Here is a 19,937-nt window from a genome sequence, read left to right as displayed (position 1 = left end):
GAGCAACACGGTCGACCTGCCGCAACATGAGAAGTGCTACCTCCTTTGTCAAGCAGCGCACCACGCCAGCAGCAGTCCCATCTTGAAACGCTGCCGCCTTGCATGTCGGGATATTAGCACAGAGTGGCTGGAAACCGGAAGGAGCTAACCAAGGTTTGGCAACGCGGAGTACGCTGCGCTGTGGGTAGTAGTAAGTGTTCCTAATGTAACGATGACACTAAAGGTGGTGTTTGTGCTGTATACGTACAGACAGTTTAGTGGCTGCGACCACTGGTGCATTTAAAAATAAATAAATAAATAATAAGCCAGAGCATGTTGGTGTCCTGCTGTTTCTCGACCAGGGTTCGGTTGTGGTGCAAAGGAACAGCCTGATGCTAACACAGCAAAGTGGGCGGGGGGCGGGTGGATGGCTTGCTGGCAGGTGGGAGGTACTGGAAATGCTGAGGGTTTTTTGGGAAAGAAGCAGCTTAACTACAGAGCCCTGCGTTGCTGCCACCACACCTTGGGTAACTGGAACAGCTGGTGACAGGTGTTATAGACAAAGCAGCATCGTGTTTTTTGCCTGTTCTTTATGGTGACAAATGATCCTCATTCCAAGCTTGCTGCTGCTTGTTTGTGCCTAGGGAGGCCTCTGTCAGAGGGTCTCTGCCTGTGCGTGTCTCGGGCGGCTGGATGGGGCGCGGCAGTGGGATGAGGTGTGGGCTGTGGGAAATGAAGCTGGGTGCGTGTCTTCGGATGTCACTAATGGGCTCTGGCTTTCAGCAACCTGGGGTGCCTCATTTGTGGGCTGAGGTTATGAAGAGTTGGGGGGGGGCATGGAGGGGCTGCACAGCACAGTGACTCACTTTTCCCTTTCCAGAGCAGGGTCGCCACCCCGGCTCTACACATCTGAGGCCTAACTGTGTCCAGGTGGCTCTGTGCCCTGAAAAGCTAAGGGTAGGGCGGTAACCTGGGAGGCACCTGGAAGATACCAGGTAGAGGACTCGAGGAAAACATGGCACTGAGGGGCTTCCCTTCTTCCCCACCCCCCACCTCTTTTTTTTTTTTACCTGGTGTGGGCAATAAAGCCTAAAGATAAGGGTTGGGACTGGGTACAGATCAGGCCAGTTCTAGGGATAGATCCCTCTTGTACATACAATCTCTAAATCACCTGTCAGTGGAGCACGTGCATCTTCTCTGCAGTGCAGCAGTCTCCATCACAGCAGCAGTGAAGGAGTGGCAGAGAAGGGCCAGTGAAATGCCGCAGACCAGGGGGCAGCTGGAAGTGACCAAGTGCCCGGCGAGGGTACAACTTGGTCAGCTGCAGGTAAGGCATTGCACTGCACTGAAGCTACTGAAGGAAGTAGGGGCACATAAATCCTACTGCAAATCTATAGCAGTAAGTGCAAGGACTCTGCGGCTGTTCCACTGCTAGGACAAGGCGCATGGAGTCACGCTGGCTGTGATTTGCAGCTGTCTATAGTTTTTATTTAAAATGTCTTAATCTTGCATCTTTATTGACAGTGGGGGCGCGCCAGTCGCTCCCTCCGCTTGGAAGCCCCCGTCCCCAAGACCATTAAAAACACGAGGTGTATAAAGGTAAGGAGCCCCTCGGCAAGAGCCGACCCCACACACAGACGCTTCCCTTCCACCTGCAGGGCTGTAGAAAACACAAGTTGGGAGAAGATCGGTCTCCTGGAGTACAAACACTTCACATTGTCTGGAAAGGGCTGGAATAGGAGGCCCAGAGTTAACGGCCCTGTCTATTGCTGATGAGAGTGTTGGGCCAAAGCACGCTGCCACAACGGCTTCTCAGCCTCGCTGCAGCAACAGTGGAAACCCGAGCAGCGGGTAGGGTAGAGATCGCATGGGTCACACGAGGCAGTGAGTGGCGAGGTCTGGCCGACAGGTGTGCCAGCCCGAAGGCCACGAGAGCACTGATCTACTCTGCGCGTGTTCGGACCGCAGAGGTAAGCCACAGAGAAAGGCACCGAGGTCTGGGGAGTGAGGCCCCGACTACCCTGACAGAGGGAAGCTCTTGCCTGCACCGTCAGACCCTGCCGAGACAGTGTGCAGCAGGGTGGAGGCGAAGCTGGCGGCCTGTTTCTCGTCCTCCTGTAGTGTTCGCACAGCTGCTGTGCCATCCTAGAAGTTTATCACTCGAGCCTCATAGATGGTGTCATCTGGGTCCAGCTGCAAGAAGAGGGAGGGGAAAGGACAGTTTTGTGGGTCATGGGTGCTGCCATATCACTCCTAAGGAAGACTGTGAAGTCCAGGCATGCCTTGTGTGCTGCTCCTTCCCTGCCCCTCTAAAAGCAGTTGTGTGAGCCCATCCAGGAGCAGTGACAGCTAAGGGACCAAGTGATGCACCCCAGTGGCTTCCACAGATCCCTGTGGGGTGCGACTGGATGCTATGCGTTGGGGCTGCCCTTCCTCTGCAGTCAGGTGCTGGCTCCTGCCTGCCCTCTTGGGGTAAGGCCCAGCATGAACTTGCCGAGGTGCGTGATGGACCTGGGATGAGGTAAGTGAGGACATCCTCAAAGGCAAGTCTGCCACCTTCCTGCTACCAAGTTAAGTAGCAGTGCCTCAGTCCCCCACTGCAGACTGCGGGTGAAGGCGCCCCTGCTGTCCAGCGGGACAAGCCAGTGCTTTGCAATGGTGGGGAAAGGACCAGTACCTCGCCGTCCTGTTTGAACAGGCAGGCTGGCTTCTGAGCCAGTGGTGGCTTCTTCAGGATGCTGCGCCTGGGAGCCGAGGCCGGCTTGGCCTCACCACTGTCTGTGTCGTCGTACACCCCGGCCAGCGCATAGTGCTTCTTCCGCAGCTCCCCGAGGCGAATGCGCTCGTTCTCCAGCATCTTCTCCAGCTCCAGCACCTTTACCTGTGCAATGGCAAACCCAGGACCCTCCCTGAAACTAGAGCTGAGGGTGTGGGCAGCTGCGATTCCATCTAGGCGCTGTGCAGGAGGTACGGGACTGCGATGCAACCCAGCTGCGGTTAGACTGCAAACCCCCAGAACAGAAGAGCAATGCATGTGGCTAAGTTGTTCCAGGACCAACCTGCAGGCAGTGAGGTGGGGACTAAGGAGATGTGTGGCTTGCACAGAGGCTGCTCAAAAATACATGCATGGTTTTCAGCTGAATACACTTGTTCTTGGAGAGCGACAGCTTGCCTGGGCAGTGACAGCTGGCATGCAGATGGCAGGGGTGTGTACGGGTCCAGAATTGGGCCATAAACCTTTGCAGTGGGGACCTGCTAGCTGTATGGCTATGGGCTCTAAATCCACAGTGTAGCCAGATGCTGCGTGCATGAGAGAGGACCCTGGCTGCGACCACCTCCACAAGATGGGTGACGTACCTGAGTCTCCATCTCTTCCTTCTTTAGCTTGATGAGTGACATGCCAGAGAAATCCATGGTATCTGTTGGAAAGAGAGTGGGAGGGTTTTTGCCTACAGCACGTAGCTCATGTGATGTGGGCCATGCCTCCTGCCATGTGCCAGCGACCTGGGGCTGGCCCTCAGACAGTCCTGTGGGGATGGGCCAGAGGAACCCGAATGGTCTCACCTTTGTCCTCAATCTGCTCTTGGCCCGACTTGGTGGAAGCCACGACATTGGCAGCCATCTCGTTGACGCTGCGGGAGCACTCTTGCAGCCTGGTCAAGTTCCTGCTGTTCTTGTCAGCCTTGACCTGCCGGGAGTGGGGACTGAGCGGTTCTCAGGTACGTGGGGGGGACAGCCGGGGCTCTCGTGTGGATGGGGGAGGGCACTTGGAGCCAGCGAGCGTGAACCCACGCCAGCTAAGGGGGTGCCAGGGTCGTGCACGGGTGCTGAGAGCAACTTTGCAGTTGGGTGGTGTCACCTCCAAGGGCTTTGCCTGGCAGGGGGGATCCTGTCCTGCATGCACAAATGCTTTCCATGCAGTAGGGCTTGGACCCCAGGAAGCATGATAGGCTGGAAGAGCCCCATGTCCCTTCCTCTTGGTTGCCAAGCTCAGCAGCGTGATGGGATTGCTACAGCTACCCCATACCTGCTGCAGGGAGTGAAACAATTCCCAGTGGCTCCAGGCAGCCTCTCTCTCCTGTTTAAATGGCAGGGCACAGGGCAGTGTGACCTCAAGGTCTGATCCCCATGCATGAACCATGACTGCTTGCAAATCCCCACTCCGCTCTGGACAGGACCTGTATCCTAGCAGCTGGGATTGTTGTGCCTGCCTTATGACTGTTTGCATGTGTTGCCTACAGCGCCCTTTCGGAAGCGAAGGGTGACCTACACACCCGTGGCTGGATGCTGTTCCATCACCTCCCCCCGCCAGGGGACTGGGGAAACATCTCGTAGGCTTGCACTGCCCAGGCTCATGTACGTTGCTCTGCTGAAGATTACCTTGGAGGCCGCCACCAGCTGGGCCGTGCTGGCTGCAATCTCATGGGAGCAGACAATGAGCTCTTCATATTTGCCTGTGTGAAGGACCACGCGATCTGCAGATTCCCTGCAGGGCAGAGAGAGAGTGGGGATGGGTTAGGGAAGGGCGACGTGGGCAAAGGAAAGCAGGAGAATGTGGTGCTGCCAGCCGCGTAGCTTGTGCCAGTGCCTCACGAAGGCCTGCAGGCCCCTGAAGCCACAAGCGTGCATGGGGAGGGCTCCCAGGACCTTGTTATCCCCATGCCCCGCAGACTGGAGTGTGACGAGGGCGTCTTGTTCACGGCCAGCGCGCAGCAGCATTGCCGGGGGTCAAATGGCAATGGGGATCCAGCGCTGGTCTGAGCTGAGATGTGCTTATGGCACAGCTGGCTCTGTGCATGGCTGTGCGCCCATCATAGACTTTTGGGCTGTAAGGGACCTCCTAAGATCGGGTCCAGCCCCCTACCCCAGGGGCAGGAAGTCAGCTGGGTTCAAAGGATCCAGGCCAGGACTGCATCCTCTGATGGGCACGGGTGCCCTGGGGGGCACAGAGGAGGTGCTGCTGGTGGGCTGGAGCCCGGGAGCTCCACAACAAGAGCTGGAAGTGTGGCAGAGACTTACACGAGCTGCGTGGCCCCCCAGCCCACGGCTTTGGAGGCAGAGATCAGGCCCTCGGTCCAGCGGGAGTTCTTGGCGTAAAATTCCTGGCTGGTTGCTGCTCCCTAGTGGTGCGAGAAGGTTAGACACATGGTTAAAGAGGCTGAGAGTCATGTATAGGTCTTGGGTGAAGAACAATTTACTCCTCCAGCACAGGCAAAACTCACATGGGGGGGGGGGGGGGAACAGGACTGAACCCATAACAACATCGCGGGCTAAAAACTGGAGTGTCGCCTGTCTCCAGTACGTGAAAAACGAAACGGGTGGAAGGCTGTAATCTGACTGTCCACTGGACCGCATCAGCAACCTGCCAATGCATTGTGGAAAAGTCTTTCTGAACTGTGGGGACCCGGAGGATTCAGTAATTTTGCCTAGCTTTTGTAGATTTTTAGGGCTGGAATGGCCCTCAAAAGAGCACTGCCTCCTGCCCCAGTGAGGTAAAAGGGTTTGTGCAATGCCTTGTTCCCAGTGTCAGTCGTGATGCGCAGTAAATGCATGTTCTGCTGCTGCCCAAAGGAAGGGCTGTGGGCATTTGGGTGTCGTTTAAAGTTAAACCGCAGCAGAATTGTTCTGGGTTGTGGGTGGTCTAAAAGCACAGGGCTGTGGTTTTTGGGATGTGTGCTATGCATCCAGTAGACGTACTGGCACCTGGGCTGAAATGGTAGTGACTAGTTAATAGCAAAGCCTTTGAGCAAATATTTGGACACGGCTGTGTGCAGTGGCTGCAGAAGAAAAGCCAGCCAACCGAAGGCGCCGAGGTGTTGGGTCAGGGGTGGTGAATGGTTTGGGTGTAACCAGGTACAGGCTGTTAGGTGCCCTTGGGGGATGGTGCCAGAATAGTGCAAGGCACGAGGTGTAAGAAATCCTAATGAGAGCAATGGAAATATTTCCTTTATTTTAAAGCATGCATTGTAATCATGGGCCCCTGTGTTGTATCTGCTGCAACAGTAAATGCCAGGTAGGAAATCTAAAACCGTTTCTCACCCGTTCTATTGAATGGCCGTACCTGCCATTTGTCATCATTCCCTTTCTCCTAAGGGTGCAGAGCGTGTGTGTGCCTGTATTAAATGATGTTTAATCCCTTGGGATGAATCTGTCAGAACCATGTTGTATATGCATGTAGTGACTGGGTTGTAGAAGGAGCCATTACACAGCACACAATACGGGGTAGTTAGGATAAGGGTAAGTAGGTAGTAAGGTAGTAGGTAAGGATGGTTAAGAGGCTGTGGGAAGGGGCTCAGGGAAACGATGCAATGCTTATGTCACTATTGGCTCGGTGACTGTAAATGGAGAGGGAAGCGACATAGAAGGTGACTGTAATGCAGCAAAAGCCTCATGTTTGTTTATGGGGTGTGATGTGAATAAAGCGCAAGGTGGTTTACTCCTATCTGAATGTCGTGGTGCGTAATATTCAATGCATGGGCACCTGCTCTCAAGTCAAGTGTACTGGGGATGTGAAAGGCAAAATGTATGTTCATCTATGGAAGAATCGCGTGTCATTTCTGGCCCTGTTTCATAGCTCTTCTCCTTCCTCCTGAGCAGAGTCTTTCTGTGATAGCTGGCTCAGTCCATGGCTGCTTCTGCTGCAAACCCGAAGGAGGACACTTGGTGGCTGAAAGCTCTCCCAAGCCTGCGGCTGGTTCAGTAAAAGAGGTCACAGAAAACCCTTGCACCCCGTATGCTTCCTGGACCATCCCAGCTACAACCCCACTCCAACCCTACTGGGTCATTCTTGGTCCCCCTTTTTTAAAGCTTGTTTTCCTCCTATAACAAGGATGTTAACTGAATCTTGCATACACCTCAGGCACTGGAAAAACGTTAATAAATGTGTATGTGTGCACCTGTTTTGGGGTTTAGAGACCTCTGCGGTATCTTCCTCTCCTGTTTGTGCAGAAGGCAGGGCAGGATGGTACCCTAGAAGGGCACCCGGAAAGGCAGATGTGGTCTTAGGTGACAGACTGCTTCGTCAGATGCTGTGAAGGGACCTTAGAAGCCCCTTCCTAGCATCTGATGAAGCAGGGTGTTGTCTAAGGCCACTTAGGAGAAAATGAGATCTGTGGGCTGCAAGTTTTAGTAGTAACAATGGGTGGTACAGGATGAAGGCTGTCGCCTGTGAAAGGCCCTGGCCCTCTGAACAGCATAGCCTGTAGCTCATCATTTTGTCCTATTTGTGGCCTAAAGTAGAGGTAAGTGAGTGAAGAGCACCTGAAGGTATGGTAAGGACTGTTTTTGGGCATAGATCCGTCTATGGGCTATGTGACAGTAATGAGCACACTGAAGTGGCTGCCTAAGTTGTCTGAGCTAGCTTATGCAGGAATGCTGTGTGTTATGGCATGTTCACTAAGAGGCCCAAGACCTGCATGGTATCAAATAAGTGGCAGCTGAGATTGCAGGGTAGTGTTTCTTCTCCTATCAGAAGGAGGCTTCATCCACCTCCCAAACATCCCCTGCCTTGCCTCCAGGTGGAACAGGCTACCCACAGAGTACGTGGAGTCTCCATCCTTGGAGGTTTTGAAGACCCAGGTAGACAAAGCCTGTGCTGGGATGATGTAAATGGGGCTGGTCCTGCTTCAAGCAGGGGGTTGGACCAGATGTGACCTCCTGAGGTCCCGTCCAACTCTCATTTTCTATAAGACAAGGCAGAGGATGTTTGGGAGGTGGGTGAAGCTGGTGTGTGGAGGCTGCAGAACATGCAACTGCACCGGGGACTTCTTTTGAATGTAGATGTGGTCTCTCAACTATGGCAGCTGGGTTGGGAAGCCTAGGTAAGGCAGCGTGACTTGATCTGAGGGAAGACAATGTGAAGGTCAAAGAAGTGCATGCAGTAGTTGTAGCTGCATCGCAGTGACTTTCAGCTAAAGCATAGGTTGTTCTGGGGAGCAATGTGAGGAGCTGAACTGAAGGCTGGAGGCTTTTCAGTAATGTAGTGGAAGGGGACCCTAGCAGGTGTCTCACCAGTGCAACATTTCAGAAGAGCAGCACTGTGTCATGGTAAAGGTTTTGAGGGAATGAGCTGAGAAGACTACTGCTTCCTGCACTGTTTGCACTGGACGGCTTTTGGTCCCTTAGTTTTTGGAGCTGCGTTGCTAGGTAGGTAGGTGGGTTTCTTGCTTGTGACTGTTAGCTCAGACCCTTGTGGAACGAGTCACTGGAGAAGAAGTTTACAAGCCTGTCAGGTGGAAGCACAAGCCTTACCCTGCCGCTCTCCACAATCTCCTTTTGCAGCTGGGTAGAGGTCAGCACCAGGAGCCGGATGGCCTGCAAGGGCAGAGATCGACTGTTACCCTCACTGCCAGGGAGGCTGGGCCCCCCAGGAGAGGATCACAGGCTGTAAACTCACCTTCATAAGGTCCGTGCAGGAGTTCAAGATTCTGTCAAAAAGAGGAGAAACCAGTCAGCAGCGCCTAGACCCCTGCAGCCCCAGCCTGTCAAACGGCCTAGGAGCACGCGCCCCTGCCAGTGCTGCCCGAGCCAGCAGCACTGGACATGTTTTACAATGCAGGGAGGCTGGAGTGCCCTTTTCTTAAAGCCGCTTCACATCCCCTGCCTTGGCTGTGAGCCAGCTTTGGCCATTACTGTAGGCTTGGCCCGGGCTGTTGCTTCTCACTCACCTTTCGTTCACCTCCAGTTTAACGCCAGAGCTCTTGCTTCTGGCCTGGTTCATCATATCCTGTTTGAAGACAGACAGAGATGCATACTAGTGAGCTGGGGCTGACTTGTTACAAGAGAGCAAGTCCCCGACCTGAGGCCGGCAGCCTGCTTGGTAGCTTTGCTGCGCTGCATTTTACCTCCAGCCCCCGCCCCGTGAGGAAGCATCTTGCCCCTTTACATTACATCACATGGAGCAGGGCCACCTGAGGCTCCTTTGCTAGTCCTGACCTCTGCTAGCCCAGCCACACGTGTGCCCATGAGCACAGCCGTGTGCCTGCATGCTACCTGGGTGCAGGACTGGCGCTTCCCAGGATCGGTGCAGCCAGACTAAGTCACACAGAGGCACTTCGGTTGCATCCTACCCCTCGCACCATGCTTACAAAAAACACCAGCTCTCTCACCATTAAGCCTGTTTGTTTCCTGTGCTCCTTGGCCTAGTGCAAGGGCACTCTGTCCCTCCTACTCGGGCAGGGGCACCTCTTTGCAGTGACGTCTTCCTCATACCAGAAACCAAACCCAGAGCCACGTCTGCTTGTTAACAGCCTGGCTCACGGGCTGCCCTCGCTCTGCAGCTCAGACTGCGCAGGAAGCCTGAACTGCCAGACGTCGGCTTCTTGTGCAGGCTTGAGTTCAGACCTTAGTCAACTGGGAGCGGTGGGGGCATAACTCAGTATCGACCTAACAACCAACTTATCAACTTAATTTCCACTTTTCCCCCTTTCTCATTCATTTCTGCTTCTTGCATAGCTGTCACATTGCAGCCCTCTCCATAGTCTCAGGCCCCCGCGGGGCTGCAGTTTTCTCAGCTGCCCCCTCACACCTGCCTGGGTCCCTCGTGCTCCTTTGAGTTTGCTCCTCACCTCTGACCCCCTCAAACGCCCAAGGAGGGAAGTTGTATGCGAAGGAGAAAACTTAACACCCGCCACAGCAAGCTGGTACACGCAGACGCCGGCGTCCCATCTCACCTCTATCCTCCTGACGGCATCTTCGATCGCTGCCGAGGTGGAGGCCATTTCCTTCTCGACTGCATCGCCCAGCTCTTCCTGCCTGATGTCCAGGCTTTTGGGTCTCAGCTCCTGCAATGGCAAAGGAGGCCCAATGCTCAGTACATGGGGTGCTCCAGCACCGCAGAGGCCAGGCACTTGGGCACGAAGCTGATCAGTCCTGACAGTGGCACTGGGGGCAACTTTTCCTGCCACGTGAGGCTTTGGCCTCCCAGAGCTATCGTGCTGCCGGTCTCCTACCCTGCTCCAAGGACTTTCAAGCAGACCCAGAAGTGTTTGCAAAGGGACATCAACTCACCCCTTTTCTTAAACCTTTTCCCAGCTGCCTAGCTCCTCCAGCACACAGACACCAAAGCAGCCTACCTGTGGGCTGCTGCTAGCCCTGCACCTCCCTGCCCTGGGCATGCCCAAGCCCCTGCATTGCAGGGAGCTCCTTGCACTGCATGTTACAGGCTGGACGTGCTGCTTGCATGCACAGCCAAGGAGTCCGGGACGGCCTTAAACCTGCCCCCACAACCGAGATCTGCCAGGAACGATATCGGGAGCCTGACGACACCCCGGTCTCAGCGTGGCAATGCCCCTATGGTCCCACCTGGCCCAGTAATCACTGGGCACAGCTCAGCAAGTACTGTCCCTACCCTGCTGACACATGCATCTTGGTGCCCTCCTAGCTGGCACCCTTGCCCCACTGACCAGCTTGCTGTGGTGCAGCTAACAACCTCTCCAGCCAGGGAGGCAGGAAATGCTGCCCCAGATGATTTAGAGCATGGGATGGACCTGGGGGGTTCCTGCAGAAAAGGATCTGGGGGTGACAGTGGACAATAAGCTGAATATGTGTCAACAGTGTGAAGAAGGCGAACAGTGTTGCCAGCAGATCAAGGGAACTGATTATTCCCTTTATTTGGCACTGGTGAGCCCACACCTGGAGCACTACGTCCCGTTTTGGCTGATTTTTTCACTGTCCATGCCCCGCACATCGGTAACGCAGCCTGGCTCATGCTGCTCACTAGAGCGGAGCAGGCTGTTTGCTGCGAGTCTGCCCGCAGCGGTACTGGGACAGAGCCGGGCACAAGGGACCTGATGGCACTTGCCCATGCGTGCCCCTGCCGGCACCGCCTCACCGCAGTCTACCTAGTCCAGGACCTCGCTCTCACCACCCCCACCCGGCACCTGCCTTCCTGTCCTCTTGGTTTCCCATGCCCTACTTCAGCAAAGCTGCCATTCACGCACACCCTGTCGAGGGATCAGCTTTCCCATCCTGCCTTTCCTTTCAGGGAGTCATCGGGTCGTTGCCATCACTCCCGTCTGCCCAGGCAACGGCACCAGCCAACCCCTCACCTCCTCCAGCACAACCCAGGAGCTTTCCACCTCCTTCTCCCCACCCCACAGCACCCTCAGAGCCAGGAAAACATTTGGCTACCAAGCAACACGGCCCTCGGGGACAGCCAGGGAGACAGAGCCTCGTCGACGCTACCCATGAGCTGCCACCCCGGGGGACGGGAGGGGTGGCACAGCTGGGACCACCCTGTCCGGCACAACCATGCTCAGCCCCTGCCACGACATGCCCACATCCCTGCCCTAGCCCCAGTTCGGGTGCCTCAGGGCATCTCGTGCCCACCTGGCCCAGCTGGACGATGCCCTGCAGCGTCCTCCTCACGTCCGCTGTGTCCGCCTGCCTCAGCGACTGCCGGTCCTTCAGCTCACTCAGGTAGTCCAGGCTGCGCTGCCCGCAGTCCCTGCAGGCGTCCGTCAGCTCTGCCAGCACACACACAGCGCGTTTTGCTGCCACCGGTCCCTGCCCACCACCTTCTCGCGCCGCCGAGCAAGAGGGGGCAGCAGCCGAGGGGCACCGCACCCAGTCCGCGAGCCACACCCGCCCCGGGCCCAGCACCGTAGCGGGCAAGGAATAGGCGGCGAGGGAATCCCACGCGTGGGCACGGCCAGGCCCGCAACGCAGCTCATCCCTCCCTCACCCGTGCCATTTGCTACTCACTGTCGGCGTGGTCCGTGGGCGCCGTGTGCGACGTCGCACTGCCGCTGACAATGGTGTCCGCTGTCAGGTGCGCAAACTGGGCCAAGGCCCCCACCAAGCCAGTGGCGTCTGTCCAGATGAAGAGAGAGGTCGCCTGCTGCAGCCCGTGCAGGAGAGGCCAGCTTTTGCCCCCACCCAGCCCCGAGAAACATCTCCCGCCTCAGTTGCCCCCCTGCTATCAGTTGCTCTTGCCGCAGCATCACGGGCACCGGCCGGCATGGCTGGCCCCTCTGTCACACGTGCCATTACGTGGCATCTGCCTTCTTGTGGCCCACCCTGTTAGCGCTCCTGTTCCCTCGCCGTGCACGGCGCCTGCTTTACAGGCAAGCGAATCGCACCACAAGCAGGTAAAGGCGACTGCCTGATCTTTCTGACAGACTCTCCCTGGCACCGGGACTTGCAGTGCCACCGCCACCTGGGACCTCACCTGTCATGGCGACCAGGTACCGCGCGTGCCCATTCTCCAAGGTGTTCACAGACTCCAGGGCTGCCTGAGCTCGACTGACGAGATAATCTGCAAGGACACAAAGGTCCAGGTGAGGGCCTTGCATGCAGGGACGGGTATGTCAGCAGGAGACGGGGCACCGGGGAGGCTACAAACCAGCCCTGCTCCCCACGCAGTCAGGACAAAATGCTAGAGGCTGCCTGCTGTAACCACCTGGTTCCCCCATGGCCTGTGCCTGTCCCCCGAGCGAGCCCTGTACCTGGGGAGCCAGTGCATCGGACGTGCAGGGGGTCGTCTAGTTTAGCCACCGCATCCTGGATGATGTTCTCTGCCTCTTGCACTGTCCCTTGCAGGATGCCAAACTGGTCGTCCAGCAGCTTCTGCCGCAGGCTCTGCTCCTGGCTCTCCTGTAGGGTTCAGGCAAAGAGTTGCATGCTGTGGGCCTTGTGATTCCCACCAGCAGGAATCCCTTTGCTGGTAAGGATGGAGCATACACGAGCCCTGCTGTTGTGCGGCTCTTATTCAGCACTGGTGAGGCCACATCTGGAGTCCCGTGTCCAGTTTTGGGCCCCCCACTACAGAAAGGATGTGGATAAATCGGGGAGAATCCAGCAAAGGGCAATGAAAATGGTTGGGGGCTGGGGGGACATGATTTCTGAGGAGAGGCTGAGGGAACCGGGCTTATCTAGTCTGCAGAAGAGAAGACGAAGGGATTTAATAGCAGCCTTCAACTACCTGAAGCTGGGTTCAAAAGAGGATGGAGCTGAGCTGTTCTCAGTGGGGGCAGATGGCAGGACAAGGAGCAATGGGCTTGAGTTGCAGCAAGGGAAGTTTAGATATTAGGAACAACTCTCTCCCTAGGAGGGTGGTGAAGCACTGGAACAGGTTACCCACAGAGGTTGTGGAGTCTCCAATCTTGGAGGTTTTTAAGACCCAGGCAGACAAAGCCTTGGCTGGGATGATGTAGCTGGGGCTGGTCCTGTTCTGGACTAGATGTGACCTCCTGAGGTCCCTTCCAGCCTGAATTTTCTACGATTCTGCGAACAGGCTGTACAACCCGCACCGAGGCGGTGGCGGTAGGCAAACGACCAAGGCAACAGGACTGGCTCAAAGTCATTGCAACCACACCTTGATGCCAGCCAGCTTGGGCACCTCCACCATGTAGCTGCCCACCTTCCCTGCTCTAGGGTGGCCAGAGCCAGCTGCTACATGCCACAGCCCTGCTACACGATGGGCCAGGGCTGGGGTAGAGGGGAGGGTCTCAGTGACCAGAAAAGCATGGCAAGAAAAGGGTGACTGGGTGGTGCCAGAGGTGTAGTGAGGCAGCCAGGTGCTGGGGGCAGCAGGATGCATGGGAGCAGCAGTGCCAGTGCCATTGTGCAGATGCAGCAGCACTGTTTTTGTGCCCCCTCCCCTACAGCAGTGCCCAGGACAGCTGCCCCGGTCACCTCGCCACACCCGGTCTCTCCATACCCGATGGCTGAAGTAGTGTCGGTCAGGAAAAGCAGCCAGGAGTCCTGGCTCCTAGTTCCCTGCTTCTGCCCCCATCACGGCGGGAGGAACATTGATATGATTTGCATCCACTGATACTGAAAAGAGGCTGCTTCACTACATGCAAACATTTCAGTGCAAGGCCTTTCCGGTCACGCAGTCTCCAAGGGGAAAGGGAGCTCCTCAGTCATCGGCCAGCTCCACGCGAGTCCGCGTGCTGACAACAAGAACTTTCCCTGCCTGCGCCTCGCTTCTGACCCTACAAAGGCAGGAATGAGACGCCCCGCAAGCGACGCCTGGGCTCTCCCCCCCGGTCGCTACCTTGTCCACCAGCTTCCCCCGCAGCTCCCCAATCTCCTTCGCGCTCTTCTCGGCCTCCCGGTGCCACAGCAGCTCCTTCTCCTCGATCAGGCCCTTCGTGGACAGCAGCTCCTGCTCCCGCTCGCTTGCCGCCTTCCTCAGCGAGTCCTTCTCGGCGTGCAGAGCCTCCAGCCGCGAGCTCAGCTCGGAGCCCGTCTGCAGAGGGGGAAGCACCAGCATGTCACACCACGCCACCTACACCCTTGGGACAAGCCGACTGGGCCAGACCACGGGTCCAGCTTGCCCAGTCTCGTGCCCCTCACGCCCGTGCGCAGTAGCTACCGCTGCCCCTTTCCTCCGAGAATTTGTCCAACCCTTTTGTGAATCTGCCCACGCTGTCAGCATCCACCACGTCCGGTGACACCGCGTCCCACACATTAATGACACGCCGGGTGAAAATGAACTTCCTTGTGTTAGTTTTAAACTGACTGCCTACTCGTTTCACTGTGTCACCTCTAGTTCTGGTGAGACAGCGAGCCAATAATACATTCCTCTCGACTTTCCCTTCATCGTTCAGTATTTTGTAAACCCTTATCACGTTCCCCCTTCAGCACCTCTTTTCCAAACGCAATAAGCCTGGCCTCTATAGTGTCTGCTCATATGGAAGTCCCTTCGTGCCGCTCATCATCCTTGTTGCCCTTCTCTAGTTCTCCTATCTCCTTTCTGAGGTGCAGGGACAGGATTCAAGGTGTGGACGCACCATGGATTTGTAAAGGGGCATGACGATACTTTCCATTTTGTTTACAGTTCCCTTCTTAATAATCCCTAAAGTTTTGTTTGCTTTTTCAGCCCACCACACTGCAAACTTCCCCCAGCCCCTCCTACGGGAGGCTGGCGGAGAGAGCCTGCACACACCTGGCCCCTCCACTATCCCAGATGCCCGGCCTCAAGATTACAAGGGACTTTCCAGGGCTGTCTTGGGGGCAACAGGCCCATCCAGACACTCTGAGACCTACACCGCCCACCCCACCGAACTCCTCCCCTGCTTGCTGAGGTTTCCAAGGGTGTCTTCAGGAAGCGCTCCTCCAGCTGCCACCCCCAGCGCTGCTGTTGCGACTCCCCTACCTTGTCAGGATTCAGGGCTTCATGCTGCTCCAGCCCTGTCACAGGACACAAGGGGACTGGGCGAGGAGAGCAAAGGGGCTCAACTCCCCGCATCATCCCCCACCTGCCTTGTGCGGGACCATGCGCTGGGAGCACCTGCTTCGACGGCAGTGAGAGCGGCAGGGAGATCTCCTCATGTCGGGATGGGACGGCCTGGCACCCTGACACCAACCCTGGCTGCTCTATGAACCCATCCCTGCCATCCGCTGTATGTGGCACTGCGGCACCTACCTCCTTGGAGTGGCTGAGAGACTGCTGCGCCTGCATCAGCTCCTCCTTCTTGGTCTCCAGCTCTCTCTTCAGCTGCTCCATCTGCAGGGTCTGGTCCTCCAGCTGCAGGGACAGATGGATGTAGCAGCATTAGCTGGTCCCTAGCAGCACCCTAAAACTACCCGGTGCTGCCTCTGCCCCCGCTTGGACCCTGGGAAGGTCACGTGCAGAGTGCCACGGTCCAGCTACTGAACGACACGCAAGCCTGCGCTTCCTCGAGGCCCCTGCTGATGTCTGCCACCCTCCCCGAGGCCCCGTGCAGCGTTCCCAGGCCTGCGGGGAAGCAGAACGGCCTCCTGGCCACGCACCTTCATCTCTGCCTCCCGCTTGACCTGCTCGATCTGGAAGGCCAGTTGCTCCTTGACGCGCGCCACCTCCTCCTGGCTCTGCTGGGTGACTGTCAGCTGCTTGGCTGTGTCTGCGTTCTGGAGCGAGAGAGGAGGTGGGAGAGGCTGTCGATGCCTCACGGGGACATAAACCTGCCTGCGGAGAGCCTCGGGGGACAAGTCCGTTTCCTGGCCCGCTCGGGCTGACTGATCCACGCTTCCCTTTCTACAGGTCGCTGAGGCCTCAACCTCTTTACCGAGGTGAATGAGGCTCCACATGCACCTTTCTGATCGAGGGCATATCCTTAATTGCAGATAAGATGCCTGAGCAAAGCAAGAGACCCTCCAGCCAGATCTGAAGCGAGTATGAGGGACAGCACCTACAGCGAGGATCAGGATGGAGATGAGGTCCAGGACAGGCAGGGCAAGGCCGCAAGCGCAGAGACCGGAGGGAGAACAATAGCCAGCCTGCCCTCTCCAGGCCCAGCATACCTTTCTCAGGAGCTCAGCATGCGTGTTGATGAGCTCGCTGTGCTTCTCCTTCAGCTTGGTGTAGCGGACCTCGGTGGCACTGGCCTTCTCTGAAACGCACACAAACCCCCCGGCGTCAGCGCCACCAAGCAGCTCCTCAGTGCCAGGCGCTGCCCAGCACCAGACGGAGATGGGGAACACACTGAGCAGGAGGCCCGGGGCCCGGCCTGCCCCAGCGTCTGGCTCTGGGATCTCCCCTCGGCGCTTTGCACCACGAGAACGGCTGCAGCACCGAGCCCTGCCGGGCAGACTGCGTTCAGCCGTGCTGTACGGGGGTGGGTGAAATGTATCCTCACCCCGAGACAGACCCAGCAGACAGCCCAGGTGTCAGTAGCCCCCTCCCCGCCCACAGCCCCTGACGGCACCTACTTTCGGCCTCGACGTACAGCCTCTGCGTTCGGTCACTCTCCAGCTTGGCCTTCTGCAGCCTCTCCAGCTCGTCCCGCAGCTGCTCGTTGTCCACCAAAGCCTTCTGCTTCTGCTTCCGCTGCTCCTCCACTTCACCCTCCAGGCTGTTGACCTGGGCCTTGAGCTGCGCAATGTACCGCTGCGCCTGGGGATGCCAAGAGACGCGGACCCTGAGGCATGCACGGCCCAGGCGTCACACCATACAGCCTGGCATGGCACCAGATCTGGCAACAAACTGCTTTCAGACACATGCCAGGGCTTCTGCTGACCCTGCCAGGCACCTCACGTGGGTAGGAAACCTGCACGCAGCCTGTGCGAGGGGGCTCTGGGGAGTCCCAATCTTCCCAGCACCTGCTGTCACAGTCTCTCCTGCTTGAATACTGTCATTTCAGTTCCTCTTTCCTCGGGGCTTGGTTTTCTTCCACTGACATACGCTAGTCACCATCTGGTTCAGCCCCTCTGGGGTTTAGGTGCCTGTACACACCCACCCACCTGCTCTCTTTCTGCCCCCACCCTGCCCGCTGCATCCCCCGTGTCAGGCCCGGTCCCTGGAGCTCCAGCTGGCCCAGTGGAGACCAGGCCCAGAGAGCAATCGCAAAAAGGTCTGTCCCTAACAAAGTCATATATCTGGCATCATCTTTCTCCGCCAACTGTCCCTACAAAGGGCCTCGCACCCTGGCTGAAAGACTCTGCTGAATGTGGGGAGCACGGTACCCCGACACGGGGCCTCACCTCCAGTTTAATCTTCTCCAGCTCCATGCGCAGGGCTTCCACTTCCCTCTTCAGGTTTTCAATCTGGAGATCCCTGGGGATGGGAGAGGAAGGCTTGCGACTGGCCCAGAGAACGGCAGCTCCCAGCCAGACCCGGACCCGGCCAGTGTTGCTCCCCCTCACCTGTCATCCCGGCTACCATTGGGGGGCCCGAATGTCTGCTCGAATATGTCCACCGTGACCTACAGGGGACCAGGCAATGGACGGCATTAGCCCTTCGCTGGCTCTTTGCCAGGGTCTGGCCTGACTAAGCCCAAATGCCCCTTGACAGGTGATATCCCAAATAATCAGAGACCGCCTGGCCAGCGTGCTTTCAGCCACAGCTGAGAACAGCTCCTGCCAAGCCTGGGGGGGCCTGCGCCCCCACCACGCTAGGTACGAGGTGCGGCAGTGCGCAGCCTCGGCTATCAGCAGCTTGCCGGAGCGGACTGCTTTGCTCCCAGCTGTGCTGTGTGGGAGGGGAGACAATGTCCGGCCTGGCTATGTCCCTGAAGGACAGACGTGGCTAAAACTGAAGGACTCAGCCTTCACCAGCATCACGACACGAAGTGGGAGACGGAAGAGCACGTGAGTTGCACTGGCTCCTTTTGCGGGTGACCTCCCGGCTCTGGAGGCCCTGCAGTGACCCACGGTGGTCCGGCCCGAGCACCCCAGGCTCCCACCTGCTGCTCCGCCGCAGAGCCCGTGTTGATCTCAATCAGGTTCTCCGGTTCCTCATCCTCAGGGGCCTCCTCCGGGATGACCACCACGGGCTTCACGTGCTCCGCCAGCGCCGAGGCCCGCAGGAAGTTAGGGGGGCTCTGTTGGGACACGGCACGCTTTGGTCAGGTTCGCACACACGGTGCGGCACCCCTGCCTTCTCCCCATCCCTTGCACCGGTGCTTCTGCAGCTTGTGGCAATGGGGGAATCTCAGGCTATGGGCCCAGACTGCCAGCCTCCTCAGCGGAGGAACTTGAGGACAGGGTAAGCCGATGCTGAAAGAGGACGTGGCCTGTGATGGGAGCTACTGCTTATGGCGTGGCACTGGAATGAGAAACCCTGGAGTGAAAGCCCCCTTCCTGCTTTCACTGGCTGCCTGTCGCATGGCGCTTCCCACTGAAAAGCACCAGAGCATCGAGATACACTTCTGATGTCCTGCACCATCATGGCCACGTGACCTGACTATGGTATGGAGCAGGCAGCCACTAGCCAGGTGCTCCAAGGTGCACTGCCCACTGGTCTCTACCTGTGGAGCCCTGGACATCCACAGGGCAGCATTTGCTCAGTACTGGGACTTCCTCTACAGCACCCTGCATCCCATGTTCCTCATCCTCAGGGTCTCTGGGGTAGGCAGCCCCCCGCATCAATGCACGCTGTGCACAGTGCCAGAGGCTGCCACTGCCATGTCATGTTGCCATTAGCAGGGAAGCAAAGCCAACAGTACCTCTGGCAGCCGGGGGATCTGGATGAGGCGCTTGAAGTACAGCATGTCCGAGGCCCTTTTAAAGAAGCTTTTGAGGCTGGGAAAAAAGCAAAGCAGGTGTTAATGTGGGGTAGCAAGCACCCCCCTAACCTGAACCCCATATTCCCTACGGCCCAAAGGCTGCAGCTGGGACGTCCTTCCTTACCTGCGGAACTGCTCGTGGAAGCGATCGCGGTGGCCTTGCAGCGTGTCGGCTGGCAGACCTGCAGGAGTCGAGGGGACGGGGGATGAGGAACCCCAAGCCACAAACCCAGGGAATGCCACCCATGTCCCACCCTTCGACGGCACGCACGGCCCACGCAGTGCTGGGCAGACAGAAACCGTCTGGTCCAGCCACAATGGAGAGCGCTGCACGATCATACCGCACGTGCCCTCGTGCAGGGCTCCAACACTTGAACAGTGACTGTTCGTGACAGTCGCAGCCACAGTTGGACCTGCCGTGCGTCAGGTGAGAGAGATCTGGGAATCCTGGTGTACCCGACCCCCGAGGCAGGTGCTACGGGGGCCGTGTTTATGCAACAAGGCTTTCCCGTGTTTATGCAACAAGTCACTACCGGGCACCTGGTGCATTCTGCCTCTTCCCTCGGGATATTTGCTTCTGGGAGGTTTGCCCATAAATGTCTCATCTGGAAATCAAGTATCAGAGGGGGCAGGGGAGACGGACAGCTGCCTCTGAGTCACCCTGCACCTGCTCCCAAGGGGCAGGGATGGGTCCTAGGGAACGCAGGGATCCCAAGGGGCAGAGAAGGGGAACTAGGAAAGTGCTCTGTTTGCCCTGTGCTTGGCAAAGTCACAGCTGTCTGGGGAGCTCGGTGGCAGCAATGCCAGCAGCTCGCAGCTGGCAAGCAGGGCATGTGTCATCGGAGTCCTCTCTGCGTGCAGGCAAGCTGATAACCCTGCAGATCAACAGGAAGCACCCACCCTGCATGCAAAAACCACATGGGTCACACAGTGCTGCAGGGACAGGTGCGCGGGTTACACTTTAACTTTTACAGCCCCAACTGCAGCTGCCACCCTAGCACAGGCCTCTCCTGGCCAACCTGAATC

At 57.4% G+C, this 19,937-nt stretch overlaps 1 protein-coding gene across 1 annotated transcript in view; it reads right to left on the bottom strand.

Annotated features, from left to right (window-relative positions):
* Positions 1-1,440: 1,440 nt before the first annotated feature.
* HIP1R (huntingtin interacting protein 1 related) overlaps positions 1,441-19,937 on the bottom strand; it is a 24,760-nt gene continuing 6,263 nt past the window's right edge. Inside the window, exons 7-30 of the mRNA XM_019539383.1 lie at positions 19,036-19,195; positions 18,852-18,927; positions 18,090-18,227; positions 17,551-17,609; positions 17,389-17,461; positions 16,618-16,801; positions 16,210-16,298; positions 15,700-15,816; positions 15,353-15,454; positions 13,979-14,173; positions 12,426-12,573; positions 12,149-12,235; positions 11,683-11,790; positions 11,308-11,444; positions 9,651-9,761; positions 8,646-8,704; positions 8,375-8,405; positions 8,230-8,292; positions 4,999-5,099; positions 4,360-4,465; positions 3,544-3,667; positions 3,337-3,398; positions 2,657-2,860; positions 1,441-2,172 (exon numbers count right to left, since the gene is read on the bottom strand). Of these exons, the coding sequence (XP_019394928.1) occupies positions 2,125-2,172; positions 2,657-2,860; positions 3,337-3,398; positions 3,544-3,667; positions 4,360-4,465; positions 4,999-5,099; positions 8,230-8,292; positions 8,375-8,405; positions 8,646-8,704; positions 9,651-9,761; positions 11,308-11,444; positions 11,683-11,790; positions 12,149-12,235; positions 12,426-12,573; positions 13,979-14,173; positions 15,353-15,454; positions 15,700-15,816; positions 16,210-16,298; positions 16,618-16,801; positions 17,389-17,461; positions 17,551-17,609; positions 18,090-18,227; positions 18,852-18,927; positions 19,036-19,195 (2,582 nt within the window). The 3' untranslated portion in view covers positions 1,441-2,124. The remainder of the gene's footprint in view (positions 2,173-2,656; positions 2,861-3,336; positions 3,399-3,543; positions 3,668-4,359; positions 4,466-4,998; positions 5,100-8,229; positions 8,293-8,374; positions 8,406-8,645; positions 8,705-9,650; positions 9,762-11,307; positions 11,445-11,682; positions 11,791-12,148; positions 12,236-12,425; positions 12,574-13,978; positions 14,174-15,352; positions 15,455-15,699; positions 15,817-16,209; positions 16,299-16,617; positions 16,802-17,388; positions 17,462-17,550; positions 17,610-18,089; positions 18,228-18,851; positions 18,928-19,035; positions 19,196-19,937) is intronic.

Source organism: Crocodylus porosus, unplaced genomic scaffold (genome assembly GCF_001723895.1).
Source record: "Crocodylus porosus isolate Cpor-Errol unplaced genomic scaffold, CroPor_comp1, whole genome shotgun sequence".
Taxonomy (NCBI): Eukaryota; Metazoa; Chordata; order Crocodylia; family Crocodylidae; genus Crocodylus; species Crocodylus porosus.
This window is presented reverse-complemented; position numbering and strand designations above follow the sequence as displayed.